The sequence below is a fragment of the Pinus tabuliformis genome, chromosome J (genome assembly GCF_031772625.1).
Source record: "Pinus tabuliformis cultivar Carrire ecotype Pingquan chromosome J, CPIR1, whole genome shotgun sequence".
Lineage (NCBI taxonomy): Eukaryota > Viridiplantae > Streptophyta > Pinopsida > Pinales > Pinaceae > Pinus > Pinus tabuliformis.
In genome coordinates this window covers 1,110,528,636-1,110,543,121 of record NC_142295.1, presented here as the reverse complement: position 1 = coordinate 1,110,543,121, position 14,486 = coordinate 1,110,528,636, and the positions used below count along the sequence as shown (strand labels likewise).

Here is a 14,486-nt window from a genome sequence, read left to right as displayed (position 1 = left end):
ATCCCTTACTATTGTGATTTCAATCAATAACCTGAAATGAACTTTGGACAAATGATGATCATCACCACCAAAGAGATGTAGCCCATGTTTCTAACGTCTTTGATTGCGCTAATAAAACATTTATTTTTGGGAAACCACACGATAGACTACACAACAATTTTCCAACATCGAGTATAGCTCCATTGACTTGAGCCACCTTCCATGTGACATTTTAGATTGTATTGAGGACTTCCACCAACAATGGTTTGAACCAACCTAGTTCCATTTTAACAACGGATCTATCAAGAGCCCAGAGGGATCAAATCTCTCGAGGTGCAAACCTTTCCTCAAGTTTTGCACTCAAAAAATAGGTTTGCATCTCAAGAGATTTGATCCCTCTTAGCGCTTGATAAATTCGATATTAGGATGGATCTTTAAATTTATAGATGGAACACATCTATATTAATTATTACAAATATATTGATTACAATTGAACTTACTATGTTGTAGTCGGCGCAAAAAAGTAAACTCCTCTTGGCCAATAATACTTATGGTCTTGATTTATGATTTAACTCACACTAGTTTATATTGATTTATTAGTTTATATTGATTTATTATAGTTGGATAAACGAATATCCATTATCACTTGTCATATGCCATTTGGATTGCACCTACACCAATACTTGCGAGAGGTGGGACGAAGACTCGGTTGTAAAAAGGCTCTGAAAGGTCTGAAGCACCAAATGAAAAGAAAGCGCGATAAGTAGCTGTGGTTAAGAGAGATAGCTTAGCGTTCAAAGGGTGGAAAAAAGCTTCTGAAAAGGGCATCATCTGCCTATGGAGGTCGGTATGTTAACCAGCGCACGAACTAGCACGAAGTTTTCTCACCCATCACTTCCATAATATATCATTTGGGTTACACCTTTTTAATTGTCTTGTATGAATGTTTTTCCTCACTTTATTTTAATTTTAATTATTATTTTTATATTAAACGCACATTAATATGCACTTGTTGGCTTTCAAATTTAAACTCTACTTATTATTCAGTGTGTTAAAATTCTAAATTACTTATTATAGGGACCAAAGCCCTTCACATCCCCAAGGGAGATCAACCTCCTTAGGTAGTCTTGATACACTCTTTCAAACACAAATTTTCAATTTAATACGCACATTTTTCAATTGGTATGATGACTGGATACACCTTGAATAGCCCTTATCCATAGTTAGTATTTATAGACTCTTCCGAACACAAATTTTCAATTTAATTCACACCATTTTCAATTTGTATGATGAGTGGGATACACCTTGGATAGCCCTTATCCACGATTCTTTGGATTTGTATAATGAGAGAGAAATTGACATATATATATATATATATATATATATATATATATGAAGTTGTAAAGTTCTTGTATTTCTTATATGAAATTGTAAAGACATGTAAAATTGATCAGTCCCTTGTCTAGCCTCTAGCCACCATCAATATAACGTGCATAATGCGTAAATATGAAATGCAATAATCTTGCTCTACTCTATAATTGGACATGTCAAGGTAGTACATGTCACCATTTCTTGTTCTACTTCAATATTTAACTGAGTATTTAACTGAGTAGATGGTGGTTGATGAGAAGATAACAATTCCAAATCAAATTATTATGATTTTGTCACCCTTTCTTGTTCCACTTCAAAATTTAACTGAGTAGATGGTGGTTGATGAGAACATAACAATTCCAAATTAAATTATTCTGATTTTTTTATTTTCACACTTTGCTATTTTCTTTACACCCTTAGAATGTACAGAAAAAGTAGTAAGTTATATTCAACGTAATTTGAAAAGTGAAAATTATAAAAATAAACCTGTAGAAGGTGTCAAACAGCTAGTGGACTACAAACAACTTCAATACACCGAAAAATGATGAGACCAACTAGCATAAAACAACTATAAAATTATTGAATTGTTCAACGATCGTGCTGTCAATAACTCTCGTATGGCTAAAAGCTTCTGTGAGTCTGTGGCCCCACCAAGGAAATTCCCAAAACTATCCCTGTAATCTGTTGTGTCTTGTACTGAATGGAACCGATGATAAGATTCGATTCTCAGTACGAAATCTGATAAAATAAGATAAAATACGCTGATCACTGACCAATATCCGTCCAACTCTGGCCCATACCAATAATACCAATACCATTGTAGCAGGCAATGGACCAGAAGGAGTCTCGTCCCGCGCCGGCCTCCAGGAAAGTGCTGTATCAGTAATGAATAGGCCGAGATATTCTATATTCATGATTGGTTGTTACCAATTGTAGCAGATGGATGAAACATTTTTGCAGACATTTTGGATATCTGAATAAAGGTCCGACTGCCGATCCTGCTCAATGCCATCACCAGTTAGAGATGCTGGTCTTGCCACAGAAAAGAATGCCGAGATAGAATCACCGAGCTTCCGAGTAGATGTAATGGCTATCTCACTAGCCGAATCTGAAGGTCGTAAACTGGGTTCTCCATTCGAACCGCAGATGGAGCCAATAGAATCTCGAGAGTCCCGGAGTCGCAGAGAAAAAGCCGCAGCCCCCGAGAAGAAAATTACTCTGCTTGCCTTCAGGCTTGCTATTCTGGAGAAGGCCGCCAGCGGGCTCGGAACCTTGGCCTTCGTCTGGGCGACTGTCGTCCTCCTCGGAGGCTTCGCAGTAACTTTAGGAAAGGTAGACTTCTGGTTCGTGAGCATAATATTGTTGACAGAAGGTGCTCGCATCTTCAGCCGAAGCCAAGAGCTCGAGTGGCAACACGAGACGACGCTAATATCCGTGGCGACACTCAGAGACAGTGCTAAGCGGCTGAATCGCAGGTTTTATATTAATGGCAGCAACTCTATCTTAAGACGAATCTGCATATGGTTTAGATATAAAAATACCCAAAACCCAAACATCAACATTCCGGAAGTAACTTCTGGTGTCGATAATGGTGGTTTATTGAAGAGGACTTGGTCGACGTCTAAGGTTCAATTGGTGCCTTATACCGGATGGTTTTCCATATCCATAAACACCAACCATATGCTTTTCTGGCTTCAATTGGTGTCGTTGTCCTTCTATTGGCTAGCCAAGCAAGACTTCGGCCAAGATTCAGGTAGCAATACCAAAAATCGGAAATCAGCTCTCAATATTTTTTATGGCCTTGCCCTAGCCGAAGCGCTTCTGTTCCTTCTTGAGAAGGCCTACTGGCAATGGAAGATCATTGCACGAAAATTGCTGTCAGAGGTCAACGCAGAATACGGCTTCAGTCGTTCAGAGCTCCGCACAGTTCGACGCTTTTTCTATGATACATATTCTCGGTGCGTCAATGGAAGCGTTTTCGATGGGTTGAAGATGGAATTTGTATCATACAGCATGGAGCTGCTGCAGTCCAGCGCTGTTGATTTACAACTGACGGGAGCTCGAGTCCTGTCCGTTCTTGCCAATAAAGATCAGTTTGCAGAGGAGACTTTGCAGGCGATCGGAACCACGCGAGATGTGGTGGAGAGGCTGATCGAGATACTGAATTGGAGGAACCATCACGAGCAGGAGATTCGAAGAGCGGCTGCAGAGATCATCTCGAAATTGGTCAAGAAAAACCAGAATCGCATTCGAGTGACGGCCATCGCTGGGTCCATGGAATCTATAGCATCTTTGCTTTACGATAGTAAACAGATTGAAATCCATTCGAGGTTTTACGGGAATGCATACGATTACTCTGTTTTTAGTCTTTTGGGGTTGAAGATATTGAAAAACCTGGCCAACGAGCACGACAACTGCGCTAAGATAGGAAGCAGCAGAGGGCTACTTCCTAAAATTATAGGGCTCACAGAATTAAACCCCAACGCGCCCGAATCCGGAATCAAGACGGCAAAGCTCGCTCTGCAGCTCATGGGAATGCTGGCAAGCAGTACAGGCTTGACAGGGAAGGCCTTGAGGAAAGGGATCTCGGAGATAGTCTTCGCCATAAGCAATCTAAGAGACGTTATTCATTTCAGAGAAAGAACGACGCATCGTCTGCAAGTTCTGGCCATCGACATATTGACGAGTCTTGCTCTCGAAGATGAAGGCCGAGAGATCATCGGCTGCACTGGGGGAGTTTTCCGTAGTCTTCTCTCTGTGTTTTTCATGGAGAGGATTAATAATAATATAATAAGTGGATCGGGCGAGGATGAAAGGAAGGAGCTCGTGACTAATGCAGGGGAAGCCCTGGCTCTGCTTTCACTCGAGAACAAACAAAACTGCCGAAGAATGATGAGCATTAAGCTGCGGGATCAACCAAATTTGATCACCAGACTGATCTCTGTGCTAGACGACTCAGTTCAGGGTTTTCATGTAGCAAGAATTCTTCGGAATTTGTGCGCATATGCAGAGGCAGATTATGTGGAATTGAGGAAAATCGCGGCGCAGGTGGAGTTTATTCAATTAATAGAATTTCGTTTTAAAATTATAGTCTTGTGAACTCTTGCAGTTCGATCTCTCAACAATTTGATCCAATCGATTAATTTCTTGTGATATTTTATCCCAGGTTTTGAAGTTTGTGATGGAGCAACGAGGCAAGCATCAGGAAGCAGCAATAGGACTTGCTGCGCAGATCTTCAAGTTCATAACCAGATCTGATTTCGATCGTGTGTTCGAAGAATCGAGCGGTGTAACAAAAAGTTCGCTGATTTCAGAACTTGTAAAGGTTATCAGAAAGAACCCACGTCCATCGAACGAGGTTCCGAGTATTAGACGGTTTAGCATCGAGCTTCTGATCAGTGTCATGGAGATAGACAGGGTTGCAGTATTAAGCAGTTTGACCACGGAAATGATAATACAGTTGAAGGAGACTTTGGAGGCCGTTATGGAGACAACGTCAGAAATGGAGAGTTACAGTACATTCTCCGGCAGTGTAGGAGTGAGTAGGCATCGCCTCCCCATCTCCTCCCTGGTACAGTCGGCCATGGAATTGCTTGGTGATGATCAGGAGGAAAAGTGAAAAGTATATCACCAGGTCGACTGGCCTATTCGCCATAGAAAAAAAGAAATCTGTAAAAACAAAATATTCGGTGAGATACATTTGTCATGCTTACGTGGGCTGGCCATGGCCAATTGGCCATAGCTTCATGGACCTCGTTCGCGGTTTTCGTGTTGGTGTGATGTGTGACGTGCAACTTTTAAGTTGCCCATTAAGTTGAGGAGTGCGGAGCTTATAGTCATTGAAATCGTGGAAGTCGGAATAATCGATGAGGAATTAACCATCGGGTTAAGATTTAACTCAAAGTGTTATAAACTTTTGTTTATTTTTTATAATTTAAAAAATAATTAACTTGTAGTTTGTTATATTTTTTAACAATAGATTAGTTGGTAATGTGTAATGGTATTTTGTTTTATACCGATTAAATTTGAATCTTAATAAAAGTATATGATTTCATTAAAAATGTATGGCATATTATTTTGATTTTATTTAATTAAGTATAAATAATATTTAGTATAGTTGAAACTCTGCTCCTTTAACAATTAGCAATGGTTATGTTTAACAATGAATTATGAAAGTAAGAAAGAAGAGATAAAATTGTCATTTATTACTTACAAAATGTAATAATTCGATAAATTTTGTAATATTTATATTTAAAATAATATAATTTAACTTCGTACAAGTTGTTATTAATTCAATGATGTACATGCAGGTTGTGATAAATTGACCAGGATTTTTTAAAGTGGCCCACCGCATTCCTTTTAAGGTGGAATGTGTCAAAGAAGAAGATTTCATTCAAATTATAAATGATGTTGGGTGCTTTTCATAGGAAACTTTTAAGACATAGGAGCTTTATCCTCTCAGCTATCTTTAGAAGGATTTAGTTTCTTGGTGGACTTTTAGAAGGGAGTGTTAAGGCAACTTGAGAACAAACATAGGAAGTTGCTTATAGATAAAGAGAGTGGCACTTCAAGAGTAACGAGATATGGCTTGAGCGAGACATTGACCAAACAAATTCTTTCATCAACTCCATTTGGAAAATAGTCAAAGAAATGGTTTATGGATTAAAAACTTTTCATCATTAATGAGAGTGGTAAATGCTTTTGAATTCTCTTTAAAAAGGACGATGATGCAACCATATATGTTATTATAAGACTTTTTAGTTCTTTTCATAAATTTATACACCTTGCATATAAATAAAATCTTATGATAGAAGTGCAAAAATAGGAGTTACTCATAATTCTCTAAAGCTTTCAAAAAGATAAGAATCATGGTTTAGATGGTTTTCCCATTGAATTTTTTCTTAGTTTTTATAATTTCATAGAAAAACATCATAGGTGTAGTGGAGGCCTCAAGGAAATCTAGGAGAATACCAACAACATCCATATAACTCTGATCACACTTATACAAAAGATAGACAATTCAACCTGCTATGAAATATTTTTTCCCATCTCACTCTTCAATAACATTTGTAGAATCATATAAAAAATCATCTCTTAAGGATTGAAAGAAATCCTTTTAATACATGTATCACCTAAATAGTTTGGCTTCCTTGAAGCTAGGAAAACTAATGAAGTTGTAGGTGTAGCCTAGGAAGGTCTCGACTCTATGAAAATAAAGAATATGAGTTCCATGATTTTCAAAGTGAACCTCTCTAGGGATTTCAACAGAGTTAGATAGCTTTTTATTCATCTCATTCTCATTCAGATAGGTTTCATTCTACATTTTGTAGCATGTTTGATGGATTATATAAGCATGGTTTATTTTTCAATTCTAACTAATGGGTCAACATCACCATTCTTCCATGTTCAAAGAGGAATTTGGCATGGATGCATGTATTCTCCCCTCCTATTCCTCCCTATTGACAAAAGGTTTAGCAAGGCACTAAGGGTAGCCTTAATAAATGGTTCTTTCAAATATATCCTAATTAGTAGTTTATGTTTTGTTTCACACTTACTATTTATCAATGACATAGTCAATTTTTGTGATGGTTCAAAAAAATAGTGGATAAGATGAAAGAAATCTTAGAACTCTTCTACATGACCATCATTATGCTGAAAAATTCATCCAAGTGTTGAAAAATGCAGCAAGAATTTCTCAATTTGATTTTGCCTTGATTAAATTGAGAAAATTCAAAATTCCACATCAACAGACAACTTGGAGGAGTTAATTGAGGTGACATGTCTCTTGTCACTTAGTTATCTCAGCTAATTCGAGTTAGGGGCATGAATTTCAGTTGTATGTAGTGATTCCTAAGTTTTAGGAGCCCAAGTAGAGTTAATTTCAATTGTAATGAGCTAAACTAGTTCTAATTGTTAATAGAACTAGCTGGTAGCTAGTCAAGTCGTGGTACATCAGTCTAACTCAGAGATCATCTAGTTAAATGATCAAGCAACTAATAATTGTCTCATGCATGCAAAGAATACGAGTTTCCTAATTGTGGTGGAGTTTCCAAGAAATTAACCAGCAATTGTAAACCAGCTGAGTGTATAGGTATTGCATGAGGTTAGATGATCAACCCTGAGGAATTGCACAAACACTTTGGAGGAAATTCCTAATTAATAGGGGCCTACCTCCTCAGGAATTGTGCAAGAAAATAGGGGCTCAAGTAGAGGTTGAAATTGGCTAAGTCTGGGTCAGAGCTTCTCAATGAGCACAAAGATAGGTTATGCATTTGTAGGTTGTGCTTAGTTGAGCAAAGAAATTGTAATACATCCATATTCATCAAATTAAATCAAGCAGGCATTGGGGTTTTTAGCAGTTTACTTTCCATGGGAAAAATATTATTGTATGTGCGTGATTTCTTATTGCATGTCTGATATTTTTGTTCTAAATTGTGAATTAACTTCTACAAAGCAGTAGAGTAGGTTTGTGTCTTATGATTTTGATTAAAACTTCATGAGCAGTCACAAATCTACATCATAATTTCTACATGGTATCAGGGCCCAAAAATCACATGAAAACTAGTCCTTGAAGTCCTCACGTACAATGATCATTGAAGAACTAATGAATTGTTGTTCGATGTGTGTTATATTCTTTCCATGACTAGTCCTAGGAGGGCAGTAGCCCTCTTGCACAAGGTCTCGACAGTACCTCGAGATTTATTATTATTATTTAATGTGGACCGAAGGATGGAGGGAAGACCCAAAGATCGTGGGTAGACCTACCCATGATTTTCTGCATGGGTTTTTCACGTGGTTTTGGGTATGATGGTTTTATTCCCATGGCATTTTATAAATATGGTTAAGGGAACTATGGTTATGTTCTAATCAAGGGTTAATGGATCAGGGTTTATGAATGCTTCAACATGTATATATATGTATTGTAACATTGAAAGGAACATAATGAAAAATAAATTTGGTAGTCTTGATTTTGGGATTCAGGGGAAAATATCTGTATATATTTGTTTTCTATTCTCACCATTGTTTATTTTTTCTATTTTAAGAATTATGTCTTGTGATTTTGATTAAAACTTCGTGAGCAGCTGCAAATCTATACCATAATTTCTACATGGTATCGGAGCCCTAAAATCACATTACAAGAAAGCCTTGAAGTCCTCATGTACAATGATCATTGAAGAACTAATGAACTACTAGGAGGCAAATTTATGGATCCCTAGTTGAGGGAAGATCTAGAAGACCCTTGTGCAGTCTTCTTAATGGGGCTACAAGGCTACTAATGGGTAGATTAGTGAGCTAATGTTTAGCGACACAAACTAGTGGGTATATTAGTGAGCCAATGTTTAGCGACACAAAGAGGAGTTCTGATCATTGATATTGGCAGATTGAGGAGCAGAGATATTTCCCGTAGGGAGATTGAGACTCAGAGGGAGTCTAGTTTCAGAGGGAGCAACCCTGTGGAACAGGGAAAATTTTAAGAACCCCCCCTAAATTTACATGTATAATAAATGGGCGAATCTCCATGGTATATAGGAAAAATGGAAGGCGATTTTATCAATAATATGATATGCATATATAATTTTTTGGCGAATCTCTCACAAGGCATGGTGAATGTTTTACTCAATTACAAATCTTGTGTTTATTGAATACACAAATGAAATCATTGCATTTATTTAAAATATCTTTTGAAATCAAAATTACCGAAATTACATATCGATAACCTAGTGGGTGTAGGATAAAATTCACCCATGCCATTCACACAAAGCATTGGAAAAAACCTAATACTATATATAAAACCAAGAAAAAATCAAATTCATCACTTCTAGGGACCTCGTAACCACCCTGCCAAGACACAAGTATGTTCCTTTTTGCAATTAGAAAAATTACCCAAATTACAATCTATTTACTCTAGCATATGTTGGAAAGCTATAGAAGGATGACTGGTGCAATCAATCCATTCCTTTTAGCCCTGGATTTGTTTCAGTTTAAAACAAAAGTATACAAATATACTTGTTCAATGTCTATGCTTTAACCATTCACGTTAAGATGTTTTTACAATATAATTTCCTAACTCCATTTAATATCTTCATTATCATAAAAACCAACCTATATCCATCTTAACTCCACATCTACCACTCTTAGGGGGATGAAATCTATTTATCCCTCTGAGCACTTGGTAGACCCAGAATTAAGATGGATCTAAGATGATAGAATTTCCCCTTTAAATAGTCTATGCTCACATGAATACCATGGTATTACCATGGGTCAATACCACGGGTTATCATAAACCTGGAGCAAAATTACTATTAGTAATTTATAAAAATTAATAAAATTAATAGTTGATTTTTATTTTAACTAAGCTAAAATGTTTAACATACATTAAATTACAACATCCATTTTTACTTTTGATTGGATCAACTATTTTTCACTCTATGCTAGTTTGCATATTGCATATCATGATATTTGATACCTCTCGCGGGTTAGTAGATCCAGAGTAAAGATGGATCTATGCGGGTTTAATTCCCCCATTTAAATAGGCTACATTCCAGGTGAATACCATGGGTCAATACCATGTGCCATTTTTATTTTTATTAATACTAATATTAGGGTTAATAATGTTTTTTCATGGTATTAATAACAATCTAGTCCATGGTATTTGTCCCATAGTATTTTACCCATAGGTTTCACCATATAACGCATTTTTTGAGTGTTTGTAAATAGCTGACTTATGGAGTAAATATAAAAAAATGTTTTATTTGTTATATTTTTATTAATTTACCATACCTCTTTTATGAATATGGTATTTGGCCCATAGGATTCACTTAAATAAAACCTCTTTCTTGAGCCTTCATAAATATAGTGAGGGTTATGGACTAAATATAAAAAGAGGTTTTATTTATTTACCATGCGTCTAGTTTATTTATATTTTTATTTATTTACCATACCTTTTGAGTAAGTATAAAAAGACATTTTATTTATTTACCATACCTCCACTTTACTTATATTCTTATTTTCTACACCCTTGCATGTATATAAGGTGCTTATGGAGTAAATAAGGTGCTTATGGAGTAAATATAAAAAATGTTTTATTTATTTAACATACCTCTCATTTATTTACATTTTTATTAATTTACCATACCTCTTTTATAAATATGGTATTTGGGCCTTTGGCCCATAGGATTCATTTAAATAAAACCTATTCTTGAAAATGGGCGAATGGATTCACTTAAATAAAACCTATTCTTGAAAATGGGCGAATGGAAGGTTGTAACTCCTAATTTCAAGGGCTAAATTTACCTTTTTTACCCTCTCCCTTAAAATAAGGTGGGCTATTTGAGGTGATTTGTAAAAATTTACTATGATACAAAATATTCGCCCACTAAAAATTTAAAACCACTTAATTTTGCCAAAGGGCGAACATTCGCCCCTAACATTTTCTATGTTGTGGAAGCTAGTTCTTTAGGATATGGGGAGATCATACTCATTATTGTAGTAGTTGTAGCAACAATGAGGAAGAAACAACCAAGCAGTAGCAGCAACAATATGAGTAGATCAGCTTTCTCCTTGCATGTAGCTATACCTCGAGGAGTGAGGTGGAGTGATGTAGATCCTTAGTCCAAGAGTTGCAAAAATTTGGGAAGGGTCCATTGAGGTATTCTCCTCATGGATCATTACCTTGCTATAGGGGCCCATAATATTTAGTAGTAGGAGTATTGGTGTTAGTCAGATATTGAGGAGTGCAAAGGAGTGTTGACAACAGAGTAGAAGGCTCAGTAGTAGCACAAGTTTCCTAGTAGATAGTTGCAGACATAATTGATTCAATGTTGTTTTGTTTTTTTTTGCTTCTCATTTGTAGTTGTTGCAGTTGAAATAAAAATTGTGAGAGATGTTGGATGTAATACATTTCATAGGTGCGAGATAAGGGTAGCTGATAATCCCTTTCTTGCCAAGAGGGAGTGTTGAAAAATGCAGCAAGAAGTTCTCAATTTGATTTTTCCTTGATTAAATTGAGAAAATATGAAATTCCACATTAGCAAACAACTTGGAGGAGTTAATTGAGGTGAGAGGAATCTTGTAACTCAGTTAGCTCAGTTAATTCGAGTTAGGGGCATGAAGTTAAGTAGTATGTAGTGTTTCCTAAATTTTAGAAGCCTAGGTTGAGTTAAGTTCAATTGTAATCAATTAAACTAGTTCTAACTATTAATAGAACTAGTTGGTGGTTAGTTAAATAGCGGGACATCAATCTAGCTCATAGATCATCTAGTTAACTGATCAATCAACTAGTAATTGGCTCATGCATGCAAAAAATATGAGTTTACCAGTTATGGTGGAGTTTCCAAGGCAGTTAAACAACAATTGTAAACTAGTTGAATGTATAGTTGTTGCATGAGGTCAGGTCATCAACCTTAAGGAACTGTGCAAGCATTTTGGAGGTAATTCTTAATTAATAGGGGCCTATTTCCTCAGGAATTGCACAAGAAAATAGAGGCTCTAGAAAATGTTGAAATTGACTAAGTTTGGGTCAAAGCTTCTTAGTGAGAAAATAAATAGGTTATGCACTTGCAGGTTGTGTACATCTCTATTCATCAGATTAATGCAAGCAAGCATTGAGGATTTTAACAGTTTTCTTTCCTTGGGAGAAAAAATATTTGCATGTGTGTGATTTCTTATTGCATGTCTGGTATTTTTGTTCTAAATTGTGAATCAAATTCAGTGGAGCAGTGCAATAGGTGTCTTTTGATTTTGATTAAAACTTCATGAGAAGTTGCAAATCTACATCAAGTCTATGGCAACATGTTCAGGTCTTATTGAGCTTAAAGAGATTTACACTACCCACATTTTACTTGTAATGGTAACGAAATTTGATACAGATTTAAAATGCCATGTTTTCCACCTAAAGGTTAAATTTTATGTCAAAGGTGATTTCCAATGGCTCAAGGCCAAGATTAAAAAGAATAGATCTAATCCTTGGCTCTAGTCCTTGGTAACAGAATACTTTGTGAAATTAAAAAAAAAAAAAGAATTTTCGAAGGCCTAGGTAAAAGAATACTTTGTGAAGTTTCAAAAGCCTAAGTTGATGCATCATTTTCAAAGAATACTTTGGCTATTGACAACCTTCTCATTCTCTCACACTCCTCCTTATCGTAGGCTTGGAAAGTAATTAAAGGTCTAACAAGGCTGAAGAACTAACGGTAATTAGAATCTACAAAAGAACCTTTAAGGAAATGGCATCAAAACAAAGACACAAAATATTTCAAATATCTTCTCCTTCGCTTATGCTAGGTAATATAGCTGGCTAGAAACAAAAATATCTTTCATGGTAAGGACACCCTGCCCTTCAAATATGCTTCTCACAATATCAATATTTTAAGTGTCAATCCCTATCTCTTTTGTCCCTCATTGTGATTGGATATTGATGTAAACGAGATATTTTTTCACTCATTATTTCTCCCTCCCAAAATATTTCTTCAATTCTTTCTTCTTAGAGCTCATTCATAACACTCACATCCCTTTTCCATATGCACATAGAAATCAATACCTTCCTAGAAATATTTTAATTCTTATTGATCATACATATAGGGATGTCATTCCATCAAGCATAAACAATTAGGTCAAACCAAAACTTTCCTTGATATATTTCTATACTAATAGACAAAAATCCAAATGACAAACATTTCTCTATGAGATAATGGCACTAGATGTTGAGTCCTGATGTATCAATATATCAACACTCTATGTAGATGGAATTTTTCGCATGCAGATAGATAGACCATTAATGTTACTTGAAATCTATTGCCCAAGGTTATCAAATATCAGGTGTCAAGGTATTAGGGATTCTAACTTATAAAAAAAATCATTTGATTTAAATTCATACAAGAACCTTGTGCTTGGAACCTTGTTTATTGGGGATCAAGAGATGGGATACTAGATTATCAGGGTGCCAAGATTTTAGATCTCAAAGTTTTGAGAGATCGAGAACACCCTTTCCTTTTATGAACGTCCAAATATTATTTTTTTCCATGTTATTAGTATAACATTAGATGATAAATTTTCTTCTTGTCAATTGATGTTTCAGGTATCACGTGTCAAGGATTTCAAATGAAAATAAACACATAGAAATGATGACTTGTTATCGGAACTTAGCTTAGAAAACTTATGATATAGGGAAACCTATGTCTAGCTGACAATCTCTGATAGATGTGAAAATTTAACTAAATTATATTCTCCACCTAAATTTCACTATACCATGAACGCAAAGATTAATTTCATAGAGAAGAATTACACACATGTAATTATGACTAGGAAACAATTCGAATCCTACAATTTCATTAACAATATTCAAAAGAATAACATAATAACTCCTTTATGCATCGCATTATAATTCTCACTCTATTCTCTCCTCTCTATCTCCTATCCTAACTGATCATGCAAGCTATTTTTTTAAAAACATGGCCATTTGGCTAACAAATCTCATTCAAATCTTCTAAGTTTATAAATATCCATATAAACTTCCAACTTCTCTAGATTTTGCTAACAATCCTACTAAACTAAACTTATTTTTCTTAATACATGTGGAATAAGATATATCCATGAAATCCTCAAAATAAACCAAATCCTTCTAGAAATATTACATATTAGGAAAATAATAAAAATTAGAATTTTAATGACTATTAGAAACCAAACTTCCTCTAATAAATCCTAAGAGATTTTGAGTTAAATTGTTGACTTAGTTAGAAGAGAAGATACTACATAAACTCCTCGAGAAATAATAACTTATTCATGAGCTCAACCCGATGAGATCTTCCACATTTTTACCATATTTATCTAGCTTTGTTGTTATCATCCATTTTGAATCTTCATCTGGTTAATTCTCCCACTTGACCAAATACTACAAATGTTCTTTACCTCTAGATGTTTCCAACATTGGTTCAATTTCCTTTTGTGTTGCTTTAGGTAGTTGAATTTCCCTTTCAACTGTTTGTACTTTCTCAAGTGCATTTGCTTCAATTTTATCTCGTTCCTTATAGGGATACAAATATGCAACAATGAAAATTAGTGAAATCCCAAAAGCATTTGGATTCTAGAAGTTCAATTTCATAAGCATTTGAATAAATTTTACTCAATACTTTACATGGCCC

General features: G+C 35.5%; 1 protein-coding gene across 1 annotated transcript; it reads left to right on the top strand.

The window, feature by feature from the left end:
- Positions 1–2,081: 2,081 nt before the first annotated feature.
- On the top strand, positions 2,082–5,328 carry LOC149230949 (uncharacterized). Its single transcript, XM_089381482.1, has 2 exons — positions 2,082–4,398; positions 4,517–5,328. Exons 1-2 carry the CDS (start codon positions 2,356–2,358, stop codon positions 4,967–4,969), a joined length of 2,496 nt encoding a protein of 831 aa, XP_089237608.1. The 5' UTR covers positions 2,082–2,355; the 3' UTR covers positions 4,970–5,328.
- The last annotated feature ends 9,158 nt before the right edge of the window (positions 5,329–14,486 follow it).

Coding starts and splice junctions, on each gene's coding strand:
- LOC149230949 (XM_089381482.1), top strand. CDS start 2,356: ATGCCATCACCAGTTAGAGATGCTGGTCTTGCCACAGAAAAGAATGCC. Junction 4,399..4,516: donor TGAGGAAAATCGCGGCGCAG/GTGGAGTTTATT, acceptor ATTTTATCCCAG/GTTTTGAAGTTTGTGATGGA.